General features: G+C 46.0%; 1 protein-coding gene across 1 annotated transcript; it reads left to right on the forward strand.

The window, feature by feature from the left end:
* The first annotated feature begins 1,590 nt into the window (after positions 1 to 1,590).
* On the forward strand, positions 1,591 to 22,248 carry LOC108697859 (protein-arginine deiminase type-1-like). The gene is made up of 16 exons (XM_018228315.2): positions 1,591 to 1,996; positions 5,584 to 5,764; positions 9,256 to 9,325; positions 9,552 to 9,613; positions 9,766 to 9,883; positions 10,553 to 10,675; positions 12,134 to 12,300; positions 14,936 to 15,027; positions 16,049 to 16,160; positions 16,814 to 16,921; positions 17,145 to 17,299; positions 17,812 to 17,971; positions 18,068 to 18,161; positions 20,721 to 20,797; positions 20,944 to 21,072; positions 21,510 to 22,248. Exons 1-16 carry the CDS (start codon positions 1,908 to 1,910, stop codon positions 21,741 to 21,743), a joined length of 1,971 nt encoding a protein of 656 aa, XP_018083804.2. The 5' UTR covers positions 1,591 to 1,907; the 3' UTR covers positions 21,744 to 22,248.
* Positions 22,249 to 22,562: the final 314 nt, after the last annotated feature.

The following is a 22,562-nucleotide window of genomic DNA, read 5'->3' on the forward strand; positions in this document are numbered from 1 at the left end:
GTGCGGATTTTACTGAACGTTTCCTCTTTTTTGACTTCACCACCTCAGTCCAGACGAAGTGCTAAAAAGAAGCTTCATCTTCCTCAATCTTCTGTCACTTACATCATATCCTGTGAGCCAAAAATGCATTAAAGTTCCAAAACGTTGGCGACTTTTCCTTTTTTTAAGCGGGATTGGCTGCAAAAGTCCCACTTTTTTTTGGGTAACCAGTTTTCCCCAGACATTTCATAACATGTGGAACATTCATTTTACCGTGGGCTCATGTGTAGGGCATTATATTAACTCTCTTGTCTTTATTAAGGTTCCCTGGACATTTGTAATAAAAGTGGTAACTTCAAGCATTTGCACCAATATCTCTAATAAAGACGTGCATACACCTTTAAATTACCCGCCGTATGCAAATTGACCTAAGCGCACGATCACTAGTGAATTTTCGAACGCTAGCGCATCTTCGCTATGAAATGCTCGCACTGCCGAAGTAACGCTAGCGAAAAGTCGCCAGCTTCCAGCGCCCAAGGCTCAACTTCACATATTAGTGAATTAACGAGGTGGTAACGAAATTACGTCTGCGAGGACTTCGAATTGGTCGCTGGCGGCAGTTCGCCTTTTAGTGAATGTGCCCCATTGACTGCATCTAAACGAGTAATAGCTACTGGAAAACGTACAGGCCCCCCATCACTGGAGTTGAACTACAACACTACAAGAAATCTGACAGGTGGAATACTTAGCGGCACTACACCGCTCCCACTACCACATTTTGAGAAAGTCTGGTCGCTATGGGACTCATTGCACCCCTTAATTACATAGAAACCTGTCACCAAATAACAATACGTCCCCAGATTAATATCATAGACTGAGGTCATATAAGTATCTTCCCCTCTCCCCAAATAATCCCCGGACTCAGATGGTGAAAAAAAGTTTTATTTTGCTTATTTATTTTATGTATTTCTTTTAACCTTCTCCTTTTTGTTTCTTTTATTTCTTCTAATCATATTATTCACATCATTTATCATTCTCTCACTGGGACGGGACGTGTAACAATAAGTAGAATTTAATTAGAAGTATCTCCCAGGTCTCTGTTGATTCCTCAGCCTCACTGGGTTGGTAGTTATGTGTCTGTCTGTCTGTCCCTTTCTGATATCTAGTTCTGACTCCAGAAACAATGTAGCTGAAGGCAACTGATTAACAGTCCAGGTAGAGAACTGGTTTCAAAGCAATTACATTTACAAATTACACCTTACAACTGGTTAAATCAAATGGTTAAATCAGACAAAAAACAAAGACCATCTGAAATTATCTCAGAATCCCCCATCTACCAATTAATCAGAGGGATTGTATTCACAAGCTTCTTACTAATTGCAGAAATATCTGAGACAGCTCCGCCCACAATATGCTAATTACACCGTGCCGAAAGGGAATGACTTACTGTAGACTGAGAGAGGCTGAGCCAGTGATACTGCAGGAGGGCAGCAGGAGGGACTCAATATAAAGAGAGACTGAGCCAGTGATACTGCAGGAGGGCAGCAGGAGGGACTCAATATAAAGAGAGACTGAGCCAGTGATACTGCAGGAGGGCAGCAGGAGGACTCAATATAAAGAGAGACTGAGCCAGTGATACTGCAGGAGGGCAGCAGGAGGGACTCAATATAAAGAGAGACTGAGCCAGTGATACTGCAGGAGGGCAGCAGGAGGGACTCAATATAAAGAGAGACTGAGCCAGTGATACTGCAGGAGGGCAGCAGGAGGGACTCAATATAAAGAGAGACTGAGCCAGAGATACTGCAGGAGGGCAGCAGGAGGGACTCGCAGTCCAGACACTGATACTGCAGGAGGGCAGCAGGAGGGTACCAGTCAGCAGGAGGAGATACAGGCACACCGGTCACTATATTGGAATATAGAGGAGAATCATGACCCAGAGATCTGTATCAATCTCCCATCAGGGACCCACCTATGATGTGTGTGTGGTTGGACAAGAGCTGACACTCGATATTTACAGGTAAGTGCCCTCTGTGGTGAGTCAAAATAAAAACTATTCTTTATTCATATTCTGGGGCAAATCAAAACAACAACAAAAAATTCCCATCAGATCCAAAATAAAATTTGGTCTTTGGACTGGCAGCATTAAATGTCAGCTCTTGGCACCAATCCCTTAGAAAACGGACAGGGGGGTGTGAGTTGTGCCCAGTTATGTCAATATTATAGTCTGCAAAATATACAACTGGGAACATATACAGGTATATAGATGATATTATTATGGGGTGGGGGAGACCCCTATAAAAGTTCTAGAGAAGAGTCAATGTGGGTACAATTTGCACCCGTGTGGAATGGCACCAGTATGGACTCTCCATTGTGCAGCTGCAGGTGGGTTCCTAATTGACCCCTAACTGACGAGACAGACTGCAAGCTCTGTGGGTGAGGGTTTGAAACTGAAGAGCAGTTATAGAGTAGAGGTAGATAGGGGTAACACTGTCATATAGATAACTGTCAGTCCCATGGCCAAGCAGATACTTGCTCTTATTATTATGAAAGCAATAGACCAATAAAAGCTAAATTCTGATTGGCTGTTACTGGGCTGTGTGCTCATAAGTTCCCACTGTCACATATAAACCCCAACGGGGCCCATTTAGTAAGTGCCCAGCGAGTGGGGTACAAGTGAATATGTCTGGATGTCTTATTTACACAGGGGCAGAACATCAGCAGAGCCAACAGGTGACCAGTAAGGAGATGCCCTGTGTCTGCCCAATTTACTACCAGTTGTTTCTGCCCAAACACTAACTTCACTGGTGCAACAGAAACTGAATATTACACACAGGGAGGGGCTTATTAACCAGATATAAGTACATTATTCCTTCCTTAACCCTTATAGTGCCAGGGAACCACTCTGTCACAGGAGAACCAATCATATTGTAACGATCCATTGCCTTTACTTCCTTTTCTCTTTTATAAACCTATTCTCTCTTGTCTCTCCAGCTTCTCCTATCTGCTTTTATCCACCTACTGTATTTCTCTCTTCTTACCCTTTCTATTCTCCCCCCCATCCTCCCTCTTCTCTCCCCTTCTATATTTCTCCTCTCCCCCATTTGTCTCTCTACTCCCTAACCCCCTTTCCCTTCTCTCCTTCTGTCTCTCATCCCCTCTCCTTTCCTTTTCTCTCCCAACTGTTTGGCCTTACTCTCCCCCATCCTCCCTCTTCTCTCCCCTTCTATATTTCTCCTCTCCCCCATTTGTCTCTCTACTCCCTAACCCCTTTCCCTTCTCTCCTTCTGTCTCTCATCCCCTCTCCTTTCCTTTATCCCCCAACTGTTTGGCCTTACTCTCCCCCATCCTCCCTCTTCTCTCCCCTTCTATATTTCTCCCCATTTGTCTCTCTACTCCCTGACCCCCTTTCCCTTCTCTCCTTCTGTCTCTCATCCCCTCTCCTTTCCTTTTCTCCCCCAACTGTTTGGCCTTACTCTCCCCATCCTCCCTCTTCTCTCCCCTTCTATATTTCTCCCCATTTGTCTCTCTACTCCCTAACCCCCTTTCCCTTCTCTCCTTCTGTCTCTCATCCCCTCTCCTTTCCTTTTCTCCCCTAACTGTTTGGCCGTACTCTCCCCCATCCTCCCTCTTCTCTCCACTTCTATATTTCTCCTCTCCCCCATTTGTCTCTCTACTCCCTGACCCCCTTTCCCTTCTCTCCTTCTGTCTCTCATCCCCTCTCCTTTCCTTTTCTCCCCCAACTGTTTGGTCTTATTCTCCCCCATCCTCCCTCTTCTCTCCCCTTCTATATTTCTCCTCTCCCCCATTTGTCTCTCTACTGCCTAACCCCCTTTCCCTTCTCTCCTTCTGTCTCTCATCCCCTCTCCTTTCCTTTTCTCCCCCAACTGTTTGGCCTTACTCTCCCCCATCCTCCCTCTTCTCTCCCCTTCTATATTTCTCCCCATTTGTCTCTCTACTCCCTAACCCCCTTTCCCTTCTCTCCTTCTGTCTCTCATCCCCTCTCCTTTCCTTTTCTCCCCCAACTGTTTGGCCTTACTCTCCCCCATCCTCCCTCTTCTCTCCACTTCTATATTTCTCATCCCCCCCATTTGTCTCTCTACTCCCTAACCCCCTTTCCCTTCTCTCCTTCTGTCTCTCATCCCCTCTCCTTTCCTTTTCTCCCCCAACTGTTTGGCCTTACTCTCCCCCATCCTCCCTCTTCTCTCCCCTTCTATATTTCTCCCCATTTGTCTCTCTACTCCCTAACTCCCTTTCCCTTCTCTCCTTCTGTCTCTCATCCCCTCTCCTTTCCTTTTCTCCCCAACTGTTTGGCCTTACTCTCCCCATCCTCCCTCTTCTCTCCCCTTCTATATTTCTCCTCTCCCCCATTTGTCTCTCTACTCCCTAACCCCCTTTCCCTTCTCTCCTTCTGTCTCTCATCCAGTCAGCAGGGTTTGCCAAGTTCCTTTTAGTTTACACAAAAGGTTTATATGGCAGTAAATGTGATGTTACAGTTGGCACAGGTACCAGTAGGGCAGTAAATAAAAACAAATATGAGCAGCTTGAAACTCATTGCCTATTCCTGTGTCACATTGTAATTAGCTCCTTGTTTCCTGACCTTCATTTATCTCTTCCAACTGTTCAGACAATATATACTCACCTCCCCGCCCCTCAGCTCAGTATATAACATACATCAATTGCAGGTTATGCCTGTTTGTTTTATGTACTGCTGAATCTGGTGAGTCTTGTGCAAATGATTGTGTTCCAAATAGTATGGGCTGTTCTCTTACCCACGGTCAGACAGCAACCTACCCTTAGATGAAACAATCCACTCTCCCCCTACCCCAGTACTTACCCAGGTACAGAGCTCTGATTCTCTGTACTTCCTGCTCCTGGGCTGTTCTCTTTCCCATGGTCAGACAGGAACCTCCCCCTGGGTAAGTGAATCCAATCTCCCCCAGTACTTACCCAGGTACAGAGCTGTGATTCTCTGTACTTCCTGCCCCTGGGCTGTTCTCTTTCCCATGGATGTACTGAGGAGTAGCCTGCACCTCGGTAAGTTATGGGGGAGATTAGATTTACTTACCCAGGGGGAGGTTCCTGTCTGACCATGGGAAAGAGAACAGCCCAGGAGCAGGAAGTACAGAGAATCAGAGCTCTGTACCTGGGTAAGTACTGGGGGAGATTGGATTCACTTACCCAGGGGGAGGTTCCTGTCTGACCATGGGAAAGAGAACAGCCCAGGAGCAGGAAGTACAGAGAATCAGAGCTCTGTACCTGGGTAAGTACTGGGGGAGATTGGATTCACTTACCCAGGGGGAGGTTCCTGTCTGACCATGGGAAAGAGAACAGCCCAGGAGCAGGAAGTACAGAGAATCAGAGCTCTGTAGCTGGGTAAGTACTGGGGGAGATTGGATTCACTTACCCAGGGGGAGGTTCCTGTCTGACCATGGGAAAGAGAACAGCCCAGGAGCAGGAAGTACAGAGAATCAGAGCTCTGTAGCTGGGTACATTCATATTAAAGTTATACTCCTCAAGTTATTGTTAAAATAAATTCAATATTATATAAATATAAAAGCATAAACACAAAAAAAAAAAACCTGTATACCCTTCTCCCGTCTGCAGGTCGGTTCCTTCAGGGGCTGAATCCTTTGAGATCTTGCGGACCCCCTTGATAGATATCAGTCTTATCTACAATGAAAATCACATTGAAAAGGCTCAGAAAGGACAGAAAGTGGCACTTTATAAGTCACCCCAGATTGTCATGTCCTGCAGTGAAGCCAGCGATGAGCTGAACGACTCTAAGGTAAAATATGGGGGAGCCCAGGGCTGAGCGTAAGACCCAGTTGTGCTAGTTTGGGGGGGGGGGGTAGAATTGCGATGAAGGAAATATAAAGTCCCAGGAAAAGACAAGACTGTCGTCCTACAGATCATTGGGATCCCTGGGGAGTTCACTTGTGCCTGATTCTCAGCAGGGACCCCATATCTTGTCAAATCTAGGGGTGGTACCTCTGGCTTCATATGTGAGTGTAGTCGTGGGTATTACGGCTTTCACTAGGTTAATACAGGAGTATTTTTTGGGAGGGGTGGGCCCTATCCAGTGCATACACTAATTCTACATATTGCATATATAGCCACTAAGTCATCCAATACACCCAATAGACACACAGTAGGGCAGGACTAGGGGTACACAGAGTAGACACGTGCCTAGGGCACAAAGCTGTGGGGGCACCAGGCATTTCATACCTCCCAACTGTCCCGTTTTTAGAGGGACAGTCCCTCTTTTGACAGCTCAACCCACAGTCCCTCATTTGTGCTTAAAAGTCCAGTTTTTCTCTGCACTGAACAGCCAGAAAACAATGTTTGTAACTTAATTTTCCTTTTGGTAGAGAGCCCAGAACAGCCACAGCTGCAGCTAAGATACTTTTGTAACAATTTTGAGATAAGCAAAGTCATTGTAACACTATAAGATAACAGGTCCCTTGTGCAAACTGTGACTCACAGCTTAAAGGGCAATTCACCTTCATTAGCAAAACTGTAATAAATGGAAAAAAAACAAAACACAGAAATATGTTCAAACTTTCATAACCTGCCAAATTTTGTAAAATGAACATGGTAATTAGGGGGTGTGGCCACACAAATAGGTGTGGTCAAAAAAATTGCCACGCTACTCACACCAACTTTTTTGTCCTTCTTTTTATTTCCAAAATGTTGGGAGGTTTGGGCATTTACCTTCTCTGTCGCTACCCCTAGACCGGTCCCCTGTCTGTTCTATCTGACTATTTGCTCTTCTGTTGTTTAGGGCCCATAGGGGAAAGTACCTGTGGGAAGTGAAGGGAAGTTGCTAAGGAGAACATTCAGGGTTGGACTGGGCCGGTGGGACACCAGGAATAAACCCGGTGGGCTCTGCTGGCCCAGACCTGCTCCCCTGACTAGCGCTGCTCTGTTTGCTCATGGGAGTATTGCACTGCTGTTCGCACGGGGGGCAAAGTTTCAATATAAGGAGGGGGCCCCATGTAACTGCCAAGAGGGCCCTTTGGGTTGCAGACCCAGTGGGCCCCTAATGCTCCAGTCCGACACTGAGGCAACTTCAGTCCTTCAGAGCCTGAATAACAACTTTACTGACTGTTCTATGGAGAGGGTCTCCTCTACTGCCAGTGTAGTTAAGGCAGGGGAGGGAGTAACAAATTGTGCCCCGAATATGTGACGGATTTGAAATTATCTAAATAATTGGAGACTCCCGGTGGTTCATTTGGATTGGAGAAAATCCTATGAAAGGAAAGTATCATTCTGCAAAGGGCACCCGGGTATTTGATCCCCTGCCTGGGCCAATATAAGAAATCCTCCAAGTTGTGGCAATGGATAAGTTGCCCCATAGTGGCAAGTAAGGCTTGAGACAGTGGGGTCTTTTTTGAGGAGATTTGACACTTAGGTCCAGGCTTTATGTGGTAATGGTAGACAGGGTCGGACTGGTGCATCTGGGGCCCACCATGTTCAAAATCTCGGGCGCCCCAGCATGCATGCGTGAAATCCAACCCATCCGTTTTTTTCCCAGTGTCCCGTTGGCCGAGTCCGACCCTGATGGTAGATGGAAGACAGCCCAGATCAGCAAGTTTGAGGTGGAGTAAGTTCTTTAAAGGGATCCTGTCATCAGAAAACATGTTTTTTTTCAAAACACATCAGTTAATAGAGCTGCTCCAGCAGAATTCTGCACTGAAATCCATTTCTCAAAAGAGCAAACAGATTTTTTTATATTCAATTTTGAAATCTGACATGGGGCTAGACATATTGTCAGTTTCCCAGCTGCCCCTGGTCATGTGACTTGTGCCTGCACTTTAGGAGAGAAATGCTTCCTGGCAGGCTGCTGTTTTTCCTTCTCAATGTAACTGAATGTGTCTCAGTGGGACCTGGATTTTACTATTGAGTGTTGTTCTTAGATCTACCAGGCAGCTGTTATCTTGTGTTAGGGAGCTGCTATCTGGTTACCTTCCCATTGTTCTGTTGTTTGGCTGCTGGGGGGAAAGGGAGGGAGGTGATATCAGTCCAACTTGCAGTACAGCAGTAAAGAGTGATTGAAGTTTATCAGAGCACAAGTCACATGACTGGGGGCAGCTGGGAAATTGACAATATGTCTACCCCATGTCAGATTTCAAAATTAAATAAAAAAAAATCTGTTTGCTCTTTTGAGAAATGGATTTCAGTGCAGAATTCTGCTGGAGCAGCACTATTAACTGATTCATTTTGATTTTTTTCCCCCATGACAGTATCCCTTTAAGCTTTCTAATGATCCCACTAATGGCTTGCAGTGCCAAATTGGGATTGTATGGGCCAGGTGCTGTCAATAGCAGGGTGTGGGCCCCTTCAGAAACGAGACTAACCCAGTTGTTATACAGTCTAGTGGGCTGTCAGAATAGAGATCAGGCTGTTACTTAGCTGTTATTTTGTTACTACGTGTCCATGGTATTAAGCATTAGTGGGGTGTCCCAGCATATTAGCAGAAGTGCCCCTCCTGGTGAATAAAAGCGTTGCCAGCAGGTATGGTCTTAAGGTGGGTAGGAGTCTTGGTCCATAGTCCTCAGGCTGTGCCAGTCTGATGGGTGAGAGATGCCCCACCTGATACCTCACACAGGCTAATACTTTCTCTGCCAGTTTATTCTCAAGGCAAGGTAGGAGTCTTGGTCTATAATCCTTAGAATGAGCCGGACCAATGAGTAACAAATTACTTGGGTCCTGGAGGGACTCTATGAGCTCTGAACAGTCCCTTCAACCAGGATTCTGTAAACTGTTTAGGGTCTTTTTTAGTAGCCAGACGTTCCGTACATTGTCTCAAGTGTGAGACTCTATTCTCGGCCTCCTTTGTTCTCTCCCTTATGTTCTGCAGGTCTTGTCGCAGCAATGATGTATCTACTATATCTACTATATCTACTATATCTACTATATCTACTATATCTACTATAAGAGCTTCAAGCTGTGCAGGGGCAGAGGTTCTCCAGTATTGCTCCCAGCACTTGGCTCTGGGCTAGTCAGGTCAGGCTGTAGTGAGAGAGTCATGGCTACTGTCTTTGTCAGCGTCTGTTGGGAGCTGTGTTGCCGTTTTAGACTGTATTTGCCCATAGGTGTAATCCATGAATGGTGTCTCTCGGACTGTAGTGAAGAGCTGCTGAATAAACAGTTAAATAACTCAAAAACCACAAATAAAAAAATGAAAACCAATTGCAAATTCCCTCAAAAAATCCCTCTCTACAAATGTAAAGGTAAACAACCGCTTTAAGTCATGTTCTTCTCTGTTTTCTATAGGTTAAAGTCTATTATTATGGGAAAGAAGATTCTCCCCTTGGCAAGTCACTGCTGTATTTGACCTGTATCCGTAAGTACCAGTAATGGTTGTACCTCATTGTGCTTTCCACCTAAACGTGGTATCCGTGTCCATCAAACAACACTGGGGAAACTACAATAATAAATATTTCTGCAATACTGAGCCAAGTAGGTGCCCCTTCATCACATCATCATCAGAGAATTGGGAGCTGATCGTTGAATTGATCCTCTGTTGGCTCAGTGGCTTCCCTGTGAGTCCTAATTGGTTTCTCGTTTAGATGTGTCGTTGGATGCAGATGTGAACCGGACCGGAGCTGTCAGTCGGGGGTCGAAAGACAAGGTAAATGTGATGGAATGTTGTGGAACTTGCAGGTTGGGGCATTGGGGCCACTACTATTATAATACTATTATATTATTATTATTATATTATATATTATTATTATACTGCACCATAATGGAAGACAGTCATGTATAGGCTACATCCATCCCTAGGGCTCGTGGATGTGGGGCCCGGATGGAAGAGGCGCAATACTGCTTGTTAACTGCGACCAAGATCGTGATGGCAGTGGTGGGACGGACAGCACAGATGTGGGGGGCCCCAATGCAGCAGGTACACATATGATAACATTGTTTCCATTGTCTTACATTAATAAATGCAGGGGTGTAACTACAAAAACAGCAGACTGTGCGGGGGGGGGGGCCCCGGAGTGTAGAAGAATCATTAAGGCCGTAATTAGGGAGCAATTCCAATATATCTTGGTTTAATTGGTCAACTTGGCTCTTTGCATTTGCTCTGCAGCCCAGTAGACCCAGATTTGTAGGAAGGCCACATCTAAATTTTTTGAAAGAGTCTCGCATTGGGTCGGTACACGCAGAATACCCACAAAGTGGTCAGGTTTTGGGCAAAAAGTCCACAATTCCTTGGCCATGTGGGCAGTCAGTGGGTAACCCGGCTGGGGACCCAACAAAGGTGAGGGCTTGAGAACCTCCAACCCACCCTTGTGTCCCCTGGGTCAGAAGGTTAGTTTATCTATTGCAGGTCGGGTCAGGTAGCGGGAACATGCGGTTCAAATTGCAGGTTGTGGGTTCAGGTTGTTGGTTCAGATTGTGGGTACAGGTCGGGTACAGGTTTCAGAAAATGGACCCACGCAGGACTCTATCTGAGGGCACACAGCTCATTAAATTGACTGCACAAAAGCTGCACTAGTAATACTCTTGTCTTTGTTGTGCATGAATAAATGAGCATTAAAGAGAACATTAACTTGCCCCCCTCAAACAGATATAAAAGACATGTCCCCAATGGTCCTGACAGTGAAGGGTCCCAAGAAGATCTTCAAGTTCCACCAAGTGATCCTGCAAATCCCCTCTTCCCAGGCAACCAAAGTGCGAGTCTATCACAAGGGTAAGTATTTGTTGTAAATATTTTATGGCCATGTCTAAAGGGGTCACAAGCCGTAATTGGGGGTTCAAACATAAGCTCAAACATGTTTCATTCATCCCAGGCTCTTTACATGTTACACCAACAGTATAATAACTGGGTGTATATTTATATATTTCACACAATACTACCTGACAAATGAGTCCAAACATGACTGGCCTTGGTAATGGGTTTATTAGATGGGAATATGTGGACACAGTATTGATGGAACCAGTAGGGGAAAACTTATATTGATGAATATAATATTATCTCTCTACTATGTTCCTGTAAGGAGTTCTGGTCATTGTATTCAGTCCATATTCACAGGGGGTAATAGAAAACCCAAACTGGGTCCTGCTAAAGGTGCTTCTCTCTCACGTCAAGTTACCCGTGCCCCTGAAATCCATAATAAATCAGCTGAAGTCACGTGCAGCAGAAAGTGCGATTTTATGACAAATTAGTGGCAGCAGCGGGATTTCTGTCCGAAAATAGTCATTTGGGTCAGACATGACTTTAGTTGTGATTATAAGGGGGTCACACACTCTCACCCACCTGCACACAGGTTAGACTAATGTAACAGCACCCCAAAGACCAACCAACACCTGCGCACCCACACAATACAGACTGCCACCATTCTTACACTAGGGGACAGATTTATCAAGGGTCGAAGTGAATTTGAGGGATTTTTCGAAGTTAAAAAATTCGAAATTCTAAGTCATTTTTTGAATACTTCACCCATCGAATAGGATACTACGACTTCGAATTTACTTCGACTTTGATTCAAAGTAAAAATCGTTCGACTATTCGACCATTCGATAATCGAAGTACTGTCTCTTTAAAAAAACTTCGACTTCAATACTTCGCCAACTCAAACCTGCCAAAGTGCTATATTAAAAGTTTATAACATAAAAGGGAAAAAAATAGAAACAATTACCCAAAGATATCGACTTTTCTGGTCCTTGAGGAAAGGGGAGTCATAAATGGGATGAATTCCCAAGTGAAATTGGTCGTCCAAAGTAAATCCGTATCTTAGCCAGAAGAGCTGACAGTCCCACAGGAATGTAAGGGGGAGTCACCCAGCAAGAAACAATATGGGGGTGGAGTTGTCGTTGTATTGGGGGATATAAAGTGTTACAACGTATCACTGTTACTGAAGGGCCATGACATGAGGAATATAGTCCCCCCATTACTGAAATCCTGGAGCCTGGAATATGGGATTGTGGGTACATGAGCTGTACCCTAAAATGAGTCTTGGGCTGTTTGTTATCTCAGACCTGCAATGAAAAGGCTGTGTAATGATGGAACTTCTTGACTACTAAGTTGCACAGACAGTTTCAATACATTATGAAAAGCTGAGCTGCCTGTGAGCCATGAAAGGGGATATGATACATTAGGGTGTTATTATCACTACCATAATATTGTTTTCTGTTGATTTTAATGTAGGTGAATCTGGTTACCTGCGTGTTTTGGGGGGAGCTAAACTGTCCTATGAAGTCCAGAGAGGGGACAACAGTGAAATGGGATTCTTTGTGGAAGGTCTGGATTTCCCCGATGTTGACTTCCCTGGGCTTGTTCATATCACTGTGTCTCTTCAGAGAATCTCTGATTCAGTAAGTTCACAGATCAGAACATTCCCAGGACTAGGCCAACCTGCAGCCAATCAGAACATTAGAAAATTCCCAGGACTAGACCAACCTGCAGCCAATCAGAACATTAGACCATTCCCATGACTAGACCAGCGTGCAGCCAATCAGAACATTAGACCATTCCCATGACTAGGCCAACCTGCAGCCAATCAGAGCATTATAATATTCCCAGGACTAGACAAACCTGTAGCCAATCAGAACATTAGAACATTCCCAGGATTAGACCAACCTGCAACCAATCAGAGCGTTAGAATATTCCCAGGACTAGACAAACCTGTAGCCAATCAGAACATTAGAATAGTCCCAGGACTAGACAAACCTGTAGACAATCAGAACATTAGACCATTCCCAGGACTAGACCAATCTGCAGCCAATCAGAGCATTAGAACCTTCACAGGACTAGACCTACCTGCAGCCTATCAGAGCATTAGAATATTCCCAGGACTAGACAAACCTGTAGCCAATCAGAACATTAGAACATTCCCAGGATTAGACCAACCTGTAGACAATCAGAACATTAGACCATTCCCAAGACTAGACCAATCTGCAGCCAATCAGAGCATTAGAACCTTCACAGGACTAGACCTACCTGCAGCCAATCAGAGCATTAGAACCATCCCAGGACTAGACCAACCTGCAGCCAATCAGAGCATTAGAATGTTCCCAGAACTAGATTAACCACAGGGGGTGTAACTACAGAGGAAGCAGACCCTGTGGCTACAGGAGGGCCCAGGGGTTAAAAGGGGTCCCAGGATGTCCTAATTAATGAGCAATTTCAAGATATATTTGTAAAAAAGGACAACTTCTGGATATGTTGCTGGCCCTAAAATTAATTTGCTGTGGGCCCAGTAACATTTAGTTACGCCACTGATCAACCAGAGCATTAGAACGTCCCCAGGACTAGATCATCCTGTAGCCAATCAGAGCATTAGAAGTTCCCAGGACTAGATCATCTTGTAGCCAATCAGAGCATTAGAACGTTCCCAGGACTAGATCATCCTGTAGCCAATCAGAGCATTAGAACGTTCCCAGGACTAGACAAACCTGTAGCCAATCAGAACATTAGAACATTCCCAGGATTAGACCAACCTGCAGCCAATCAGAGCATTAGAATATTCCCAGGACTAGACAAACCTGTAGCCAATCAGAACATTAGAATAGTCCCAGGACTAGACAAACCTGTAGACAATCAGAACATTAGACCATTCCCAGGACTAGACCAATCTGCAGCCAATCAGAGCATTAGAACCTTCACAGGAATAGACCTACCTGCAGCCAATCAGAGCATTAGAACGTTCCGAGGACTAGATCATCCTGTAGCCAATCAAAGCTTCAGAACATTCCCAGGACTAGATAGACTGTAGTCTGGCTGCTGAACAGGCACTGACCAGATATCACCTAAATGGAATCCTTAATGGGTGTTACCTGGGCACCCAGAGAAAACCAGGCCCTTCAACCCCAAATAGGTGAATATTTCTAATGACATAACCCTGCCTAATGCGTTTCCTGTAAATACTGCCCTTCCTGAGAGACTCCAGTCCATACAGTAGCGCCCCCTGTTGGTATTTGTAGTCTACTATATTTCTCCAGACCATACAAGAAATACAAGGTTAAATTACCCTGAAAAATCTCATGGTCTCTAGAAGCCTGGGGAACCCTCCCAACTGACCAATGATATGAGCAGTGGGGACACATGGAAGCAGCACTGTTAGTAACTGAAGATTTTTGGGGTCCATCACATGGAGAGGCCTTTATTCCCTGCTCACTACAGGTTTACTTCCCCTTTTATCCAACACGAGGATTGTCTGTTGCACAACTATAAAGATACCTAAAGCTTTTGGAGGGAATATTGGGGAAAATGGGACTGAACTTTTTCCTTTGCATCACCCGTCAGCTCCCTCTGACCCCTTATATATAGTGAATAAAGTAGCCCCTCTTGTAAAATATAAGGATATTATAAGTTACCGAGGAGTTTCATGACCATATAAAAACACGAGGCCGAAGGCCGAGTGTTTTTATACAGGTCATGGAACCCCGAGGTAACTTCTAATATCCACATATTTTACAACTGGGGGTACTTTATTTATTATAATACACAAATTTTAGTGAGTCATGTGACAGAAATTACATCACTACTCACCGTTTATAACTGATGACATCACTACTCACCGTTTATAAGGATATAATTTACAGGATATTCATGGCTTTTGTGTATTATATATTTATATACACCTGTCCCGCCCCCTCCAGTGACATCACAATAGGACAGGACAGGCGATGGCAAACAAGCAAGTGGGTAGAGTGGTCTTCAGATTGGGAGCAGGTGGGTTTTTGTTGACCCATCCAATTGGAGTGCAGAATCTGCGCAAAATGCGTTAGGCAGGGTTATATCAATACAAAGAGACTTTAATCCCTATGTAACAATGAATTCTTATTGGTCAATACCGTGTTTGGGTTTGGAGTGGCTTTGTTTCTCTGGATACACATGGATTACCCATTAGGGAACCATCTGACCCCTGCCCGTGCGTGAGGAAGGGGAGGAGCATGCCAATCGTAGCGCCATAAACGTTCTGTAACCATTTTGTCCCTTTCCCTTTAGCACGAATTATTTGCTGAGAAAGTGGCTTTCAGGCTGACGCCATGGATAATGACCCCCAACACCCAGAAACCCCTGGAGGTCTATGTCTGCAGGTACCGTGGGGCAATTCTCCCACTCACACTCATTCTTAGTCTCATTTAGCAACTCATCTATTCAGCAAGAACCTTTTGTCAGGCTTCAAACTTCCACTGCTCCTTCTCCTGCCTTCTGTTATATAACTATATATATATATATATATATATATATATATATATATATATATATATATATATATATATATATATATATATATATATATATAACTACATAGAGTAGAACCAGCTCCAATAAACCTTAATTGCACTAATCTCTATTTTCTCTTCTAACTCCCAGAGACCATTCTAATAAGTGTAAGTTTATATTTGCATTAGTCCTATTATGAACATTACTGGGATAAGTAAATCCAGTCTCTCCATAGTATATATCCAGATACAGCGCTCTGATTCTCTGTACTTCCTGCTCCTGGGCTGTTCTCTTTCCCATGGTCAGACAGGAACCTCCCCCTGGGTAAGTGAATCCAATCTCCCCCAGTACTTACCCAGGTACAGAGCTCTGATTCTCTGTACTTCCTGCTCCTGGGCTGTTCTCTTTCCCATGGTCAGACAGGAACCTCCCCCTGGGTAAGTGAATCCAATCTCCCCCAGTACTTACCCAGGTACAGAGCTCTGATTCTCTGTACTTCCTGCTCCTGGGCTGTTCTCTTTCCCATGGTCAGACAGGAACCTCCCCCTGGGTAAGTGAATCCAATCTCCCCAGTACTTACCCAGGTACAGAGCTCTGATTCTCTGTACTTCCTGCTCCTGGGCTGTTCTCTTTCCCATGGTCAGACAGGAACCTCCCCCTGGGTAAGTGAATCTCCCCCAGTACTTACCCAGGTACAGAGCTCTGATTCTCTGTACTTCCTGTTCCTGGGCTGCTCTCTTTCCCATGGTCAGACAGGAACTGGGTAGACTGGCACATATTTTGTGGTGTCACCAGATTATTGGTCCCTGTATATTATCAGGAAATATTGTCAGGAATGAGAGTTTCCCCTTTTTCTGGAGTCTGCTCCTTACATGTTCCATTTCCCCCCAGTGTGCAGGATAACGGGCAATTCCTGAAAGAGCTGGTGGCATTTGTGAAGAAGGCGCAGTGCCAGCTGAACATTTGCCCAGAATTTGAGAATTTTGGCGATCGGTGGATGCAGGTGGGAATATCATCTGTTGTTATTAGGGAGCTACATGTTTCTGCCCTCCATTGTATCCTCACTTGTACTCATCTATTTCCCTCCCAGGTCACACTGCCCATTGTTTCCTCACTTCCACTGATCCATTCGCCTATTGCCTTCCCTCAGACTGTCTTTCCCCAACGCTCTCACCCCTCTTTTTCCCTCACACCCCCTCTGTCTCTTCCACACCCTCACCCCATTCTCTCCCCACAGCTTCCACCACTCCCCCCCACACCCTCACCCCACTCTCTCACTCATGCTCTTTCACCCCCATTCTCTCCCCACATCTGTCTTTTTCCCCAACACCCTTACCTCTTCTATTTCGCTCACACCCCACCATCACCCCCCACCCTCTACTTGCTTTATGTCTTCCACCTGATCCATTGCCCCCCTTCACCTCCCACCCTCCCTATCGAACCCCCAAGTCCCTATTTTACTCCTCTTACCCCTCCAAGAAATATCAATATTCCATAGATAAATTCTTGCAGGTTTTTCACCGTTCTCCTGGATTGTTCTGTCTATTCCCAGTTACACCCCAATCTCTCAACCTCCCTTCCTTCCAGCACTCACTGTATTGGGAGCTTTAGGCCCCACCCCTTCCAGCACTCACTTGTACTTCCCCTCCCCCCCAGGATGAGATGGAGTTCGGGTACATTGAGGCTCCGCACAAGCGATTCCCGGTGGTGTTGGACTCCCCGCGGAACCGGGGACTGAAGGAAATTCCTTTCAACAAAATCCTGGTAGGAATATATTTTGGAATATGTGGGAATATGTGGGAATATATGTGGGAATATGACCCGGCCATGGGATTTAATAAGAGTCTGGAGAAGGTGGTACAGGGGGGCTATTGCGTTCCCGGCACCTCCCACAGGGCAGAACCCCGACACTGCCTTGTGTTGGACTCAATCATTTCTACATATATATTTATAGCTCAGGCTATTCAATTTGGAATGGTTTCCCCAGGGACGAGATTTTGGCTACGTGACCAGAGAACCAGAGCACAAAGCTGACGTCTCCGACTTGGACTGTTTTGGGAACCTGGAAGTCAGTCCCCCAGTGAAATCGAAAGGGAAGAATTATCCCCTGGGAAGAATCCTGATTGGGGGCCCTGTGGCCGAGTACGTAATGTTTTTTATTTCATTTCTGTAAAAGCCAAGTTGTTCTGTGACTCTTGGGAAGACTCCAATCTGTGACCCACAACCAGAACATTTCATCCCAAGCCACAAAAGCTTTAGCCAAACTCTCTGCCTGCTGCCCACCCTAAAACTGGAGGTTATTCCTTGCACCCATCTCACCCAGCGCTTGGCAAATACTTGTGGTTCCACATCCGCCCTCTTCAGCTTCAGCATTTGGGCAGCACTTTAGACCCCACAAGGAGCCCCAGGTCACTGGAACAATTATTCTAGACCATGGAACCTCCCTTGTCCTGATTAATAATTCCAGTTTGGCTGAGACCACGGGAAAGTCATAATTAGTAGAAATTCTGGGGATGAAGGTCCAAAGGAACAAGATAGTGATCCATGAGCTAAACACAAGCCTAAGACCCAATGTTGGATCGTCAGTAGAATCATCACTGGTCCATACACAATGAATATACACATTAATCAGCACAAATTCCCTCTCCTCTCAGCTCTGACCACAGTCCGACCATCACTCGGAGAATGAGTAAAGTCATGAAGGATTTCCTCGTGGCTCAGCTGGTGCAGTGCCCGGTGGAGCTCTACTCTGATTGGCTACTCGTGGGGCACATCGATGAGTTCATGTCCTTTGTACCCGCCCCTGATAAAAAGGTAACAGGGAAATAGAGTTGCTCCAACACTAATACACTGCTCGTCACAGCAGTAGGGAACTCAATAGGCCTCACTGGTCCTTTGTTCTGTCCCCAGGGATTCCGACTGCTCCTGGCCAGTCCAAATGTGTGTCTGGAGCTGCTCCGAGAGAAGGAAAGAGAAGGTTATGGCGGCTCCATCATGTTTGAAGGTACTTTTGGGATACATGACTCTCCTTGTTCAGCCTGTCTCTGCCCTCTATAGATCTAAATAGAGAGATCAGTGCCAAGGGCCCGGGCTGGGGTTTCCCTGAATAAAATTCCAACCAGGGTGAGTTGAAATGATTTCTACGGGCAGTGTTTAGTGATAGTAATTACACAGAATCAGAGCTCTGTACCTGGGGGAGATTGGATTCACTTACCCAGGGGGAGGTTCCTGTCTGACCATGGGAAAGAGAACAGCCCAGGAGCAGGAAGTACAGACAATCAGAGCTCTGTACCTGGGTAAGTACTGGGGGAGATTGGATTCACTTACCCAGGGGGAGGTTCCTGTCTGACCATGGGAAAGAGAACAGCCCAGGAGCAGGAAGTACAGAGAATCAGAGCTCTGTACCTGGGTAAGTACTGGGGGAGATTGGATTCACTTACCCAGGGGGAGGTTCCTGTCTGACCATGGGAAAGAGAACAGCCCAGGAGCAGGAAGTACAGAGAATCAGAGCTCTGTACCTGGGTAAGTACTGGGGAGATTGGATTCACTTACCCAGGGGGAGGTTCCTGTCTGACCATGGGAAAGAGAACAGCCCAGGAAGTACAGAGAATCAGAGCTCTGTACCTGGGTAAGTACTGGGGGAGATTGGATTCACTTACCCAGGGGGAGGTTCCTGTCTGACCATGGAAAGAGAACAGCCTAGGAAGTACAGAGAATCAGAGCTCTGTACCTGGGTAAGTACTGGGGAGATTGGATTCACTTACCCAGGGGGAGGTTCCTGTCTGACCATGGGAAAGAGAACAGCCCAGGAGCAGGAAGTACAGAGAATCAGAGCTCTGTACCTGGGTAAGTACTGGGGGAGATTGGATTCTCTTACCCAGGGGGAGGTTCCTGTCTGACCATGGGAAAGAGAACAGCCCAGGAGCAGGAAGTACAGAGAATCAGAGCTCTGTACCTGGGTAAGTACTGGGGAGATTGGATTCACTTACCCAGGGGGAGGTTCCTGTCTGACCATGGGAAAGAGAACAGCCCAGGAGCAGGAAATACAGAGAATCAGAGCTCTGTACCTGGGTAAGTACTGGAGGAGATTGGATTCACTTACCCAGGGGGAGGTTCCTGTCTGACCATGGGAAAGAGAACAGCCCAGGAAGTACAGAGAATCAGAGCTCTGTACCTGGGTAAGTACTGGGGGAGATTGGATTCACTTACCCAGGGGGAGGTTCCTGTCTGACCATGGGAAAGAGAACAGCCTAGGAAGTACAGAGAATCAGAGCTCTGTACCTGGGTAAGTACTGGGGAGATTGGATTCACTTACCCAGGGGGAGGTTCCTGTCTGACCATGGGAAAGAGAACAGCCCAGGAAGTACAGAGAATCAGAGCTCTGTACCTGGGTAAGTACTGGGGGAGATTGGATTCACTTACCCAGGGGGAGGTTCCTGTCTGACCATGGGAAAGAGAACAGCCTAGGAAGTACAGAGAATCAGAGCTCTGTACCTGGGTAAGTACTGGGGAGATTGGATTCACTTACCCAGGGGGAGGTTCCTGTCTGACCATGGGAAAGAGAACAGCCCAGGAGCAGGAAGTACAGAGAATCAGAGCTCTGTACCTGGGTAAGTACTGGGGGAGATTGGATTCACTTACCCAGGGGGAGGTTCCTGTCTGATCATGGGAAAGAGAACAGCCTAGGAAGTACAGAGAATCAGAGCTCTGTACCTGGGTAAGTACTGGGGAGATTGGATTCACTTACCCAGGGGGAGGTTCCTGTCTGACCATGGGAAAGAGAACAGCCCAGGAGCAGGAAATACAGAGAATCAGAGCTCTGTACCTGGGTAAGTACTGGAGGAGATTGGATTCACTTACCCAGGGGGAGGTTCCTGTCTGACCATGGGAAAGAGAACAGCCCAGGAGCAGGAAGTACAGAGAATCAGAGCTCTGTACCTGGGTAAGTACTGGGGGAGATTGGATTCACTTACCCAGGGGGAGGTTCATGTCTGACCATGGGAAAGAGAACAGCCCAGGAGCAGGAAGTACAGAGATTCCATTAACCAAGGGTAGGTTCCTACATGACAATGTGGGTGACAGCAGCCCGGGAGTTACAGTGGACACTAGTAATTGGATTGGATTTACCTATTCACTCTAAAGTGTTTGTAGATCACTTCATGATTCGTAGAATTAGGGAATGAGATACTGATACTCAAAGGTCTGACAGAAGGTAAGGAGGCAGAATAGAGTGGATTCGACCAGACTGTTCTATCACTAAGCCTCCGTCCAATGAAGCCAATATCAAATAGAACAAGAAAGTGATGAATTTCAGTCCAACGCAGTGGGTTGCTGCAAAATCAGTGCTTTATTCGACACAACATGTTTCGAGCTAGGCTCTTTGACAAAGAGCCTAGCTCGAAGAAGGTAAGGAGGGTTTTAACTCCTGGTACAGTCATATCATCTAATAAACACTGTGAAAATGACTCCTAAAACCATGGACTACAACTCCCAGCATCCTGACACTGGGTGGGACACTGGTTTGGTGCCACTTCTGGGAGCCATAAATTGTTCTTCTTTGCAGGACTGGATATTGTGCCTTATTCCATCACTGAAATCCTCTCGGATGATAACGTGCTAGAGGGTTCCGCCTACGCTCAGGTAATCTGGGGGCCACTAAAGTGTATTAATGGCAACACATTATAGTAACAACTCAGGGGTCTGTATCTGTATTTGTTCTCTACACTGCTGATATTAGCATGGTTACTAAAGGCCTTTATCTGATACCCAGTCCTTCCTTTGCCTAGAAATGCATTGACCAAAACAGAGACATTATGAAGGAAGAACTTGGACTCTCCGAGGAAGATATCCTAGATATACCCGCACTCTTCAAACTTGTCCCAGATTATAAAGCGGAACCCTTCTTCCCTAATATGGTGAGTTTCTGAGATTGGTGGGGGGCCACATTGCACCAAGAAAGAGGGATGTAGTAATAATAATTTGGAGCTCCAGCTTCACCCAAGATGGGACCAGATGGTGGTACTTCTATTAGTCCCTTGCTGATGGATTCCAGGTGAACTTGAATACAGACTTGTGATTGGCTAAGCCAGCTACCCCCAATCCATAGATGTTGTTGAACTGTATGTTGCATAAAGGTTTAGACTATATGCTTGCTTAATTGATAACTGCCTATTGATCTGAGTGCAGGAGAATCATCAAACCTTATCATTTAATTACAGGGGGATTCTTTTTGGGGGTTTTGCTCTCATGTAGGAAACTGCTGTGAGTGCAAAGTGAGAGCGAAGTCCTCTAGTGAAATGTGAGGAGATCATTTTGGTCACTGGGCCTCACGGTTTTATTTTTATCTCCTCAGGTGAACCTGTTGGTACTGGGGCAGTTCCTGGGAATTCCCAAGCCATTCGGACCCAAGATTGATGGGAAGTGCTGTTTGGAGCAGAAGGTTTGCTCTTTGCTGGAACCTCTGGGGTTGGACTGCACCTTCATTGATGACTTTGGACCCTACCACCAGCACGCGGGGGAGGTGCACTGTGGCACCAACGTGATCAGGAAGCCTTTCTCTGACAAATGGTGGAACTGCCTCCCTTAGAGACCAACTGCAGGAGCAACAGATGGACACAAGCTATGAAATATAAAGTATATACATTGCATTGCTCCAGCCAAGTGAAATGTGGTGATTTTCCAATATCATCCCTCAAACCCCTCACCTCACTCCTCTGTCTCATGTGTCCACCATAAGATATCTCCCCCGTGTGTTACCCGCCAGCCCCCGTCTCCCCCAGTGTGTTACCCACCAGTCCTCTTTGTTTCCCGCGTGTTACCCTCCAGCCCCCCTGTGCCAGCCTCTGTGTACCCCAGTGTTTTACCCCTAGGCCCGTCTTTGCCAGTGTTTTATCCAGCGACCGCTGCCTCCCCTGGTGTGTTACCCTCCAGTCATGTCCTGCAGTGTGTTCTCCTGCCCCATCATCTCCAGTTTGTTATCCACCAGCCCCTGTCTCCCCAATTTCTTACCCACAGACCCGGCTCCCCCAATGTGTAACCCACCCGCCCCTCTCCCAAGTGTATCATGGAAATGAAATAAATAACGTAAGAGACGTCTGACTGTTACGGATTTATTGTTTCATGTTGTTTTCCCTTCAAGTTTCTTTCTTTTCAAGTTGTATGTGGGGGGTTGTAGGAGATAATGCTGATCATAATATTTTGGACACTTAAATCTTTACTACTGTATTGAAAGGGGAACAGAATTGCCATTGTGATTCCAACACGTGATATTGTCAGTGTGTGAGTGGAATGTGTAAGTGCAGAGTGTGAAGTTTGTTGTGACTATAACACAATGTAGCAAATAGCGACACATTAACAGACCTGCAGGAGAACTTGTGTTACTTTGTTTTCTAGAGTCTGAACAAAC

This window comes from Xenopus laevis, chromosome 7S (assembly GCF_017654675.1).
Source record: "Xenopus laevis strain J_2021 chromosome 7S, Xenopus_laevis_v10.1, whole genome shotgun sequence".
NCBI lineage: Eukaryota > Metazoa > Chordata > Amphibia > Anura > Pipidae > Xenopus > Xenopus laevis.

Bases quoted from the DNA above. Each gene is read 5' to 3' on its own strand.
- LOC108697859 (XM_018228315.2), top strand. From the start codon at position 1,908: ATGACCCAGAGATCTGTATCAATCTCCCATCAGGGACCCACCTATGAT. The intron at 9,614-9,765 runs GTAAATGTGATG...ATCCATCCCTAG, and splicing joins GTCGGGGGTCGAAAGACAAG to GGCTCGTGGATGTGGGGCCC. The intron at 17,300-17,811 runs GTACGTAATGTT...CTCTCCTCTCAG, and splicing joins ATTGGGGGCCCTGTGGCCGA to CTCTGACCACAGTCCGACCA.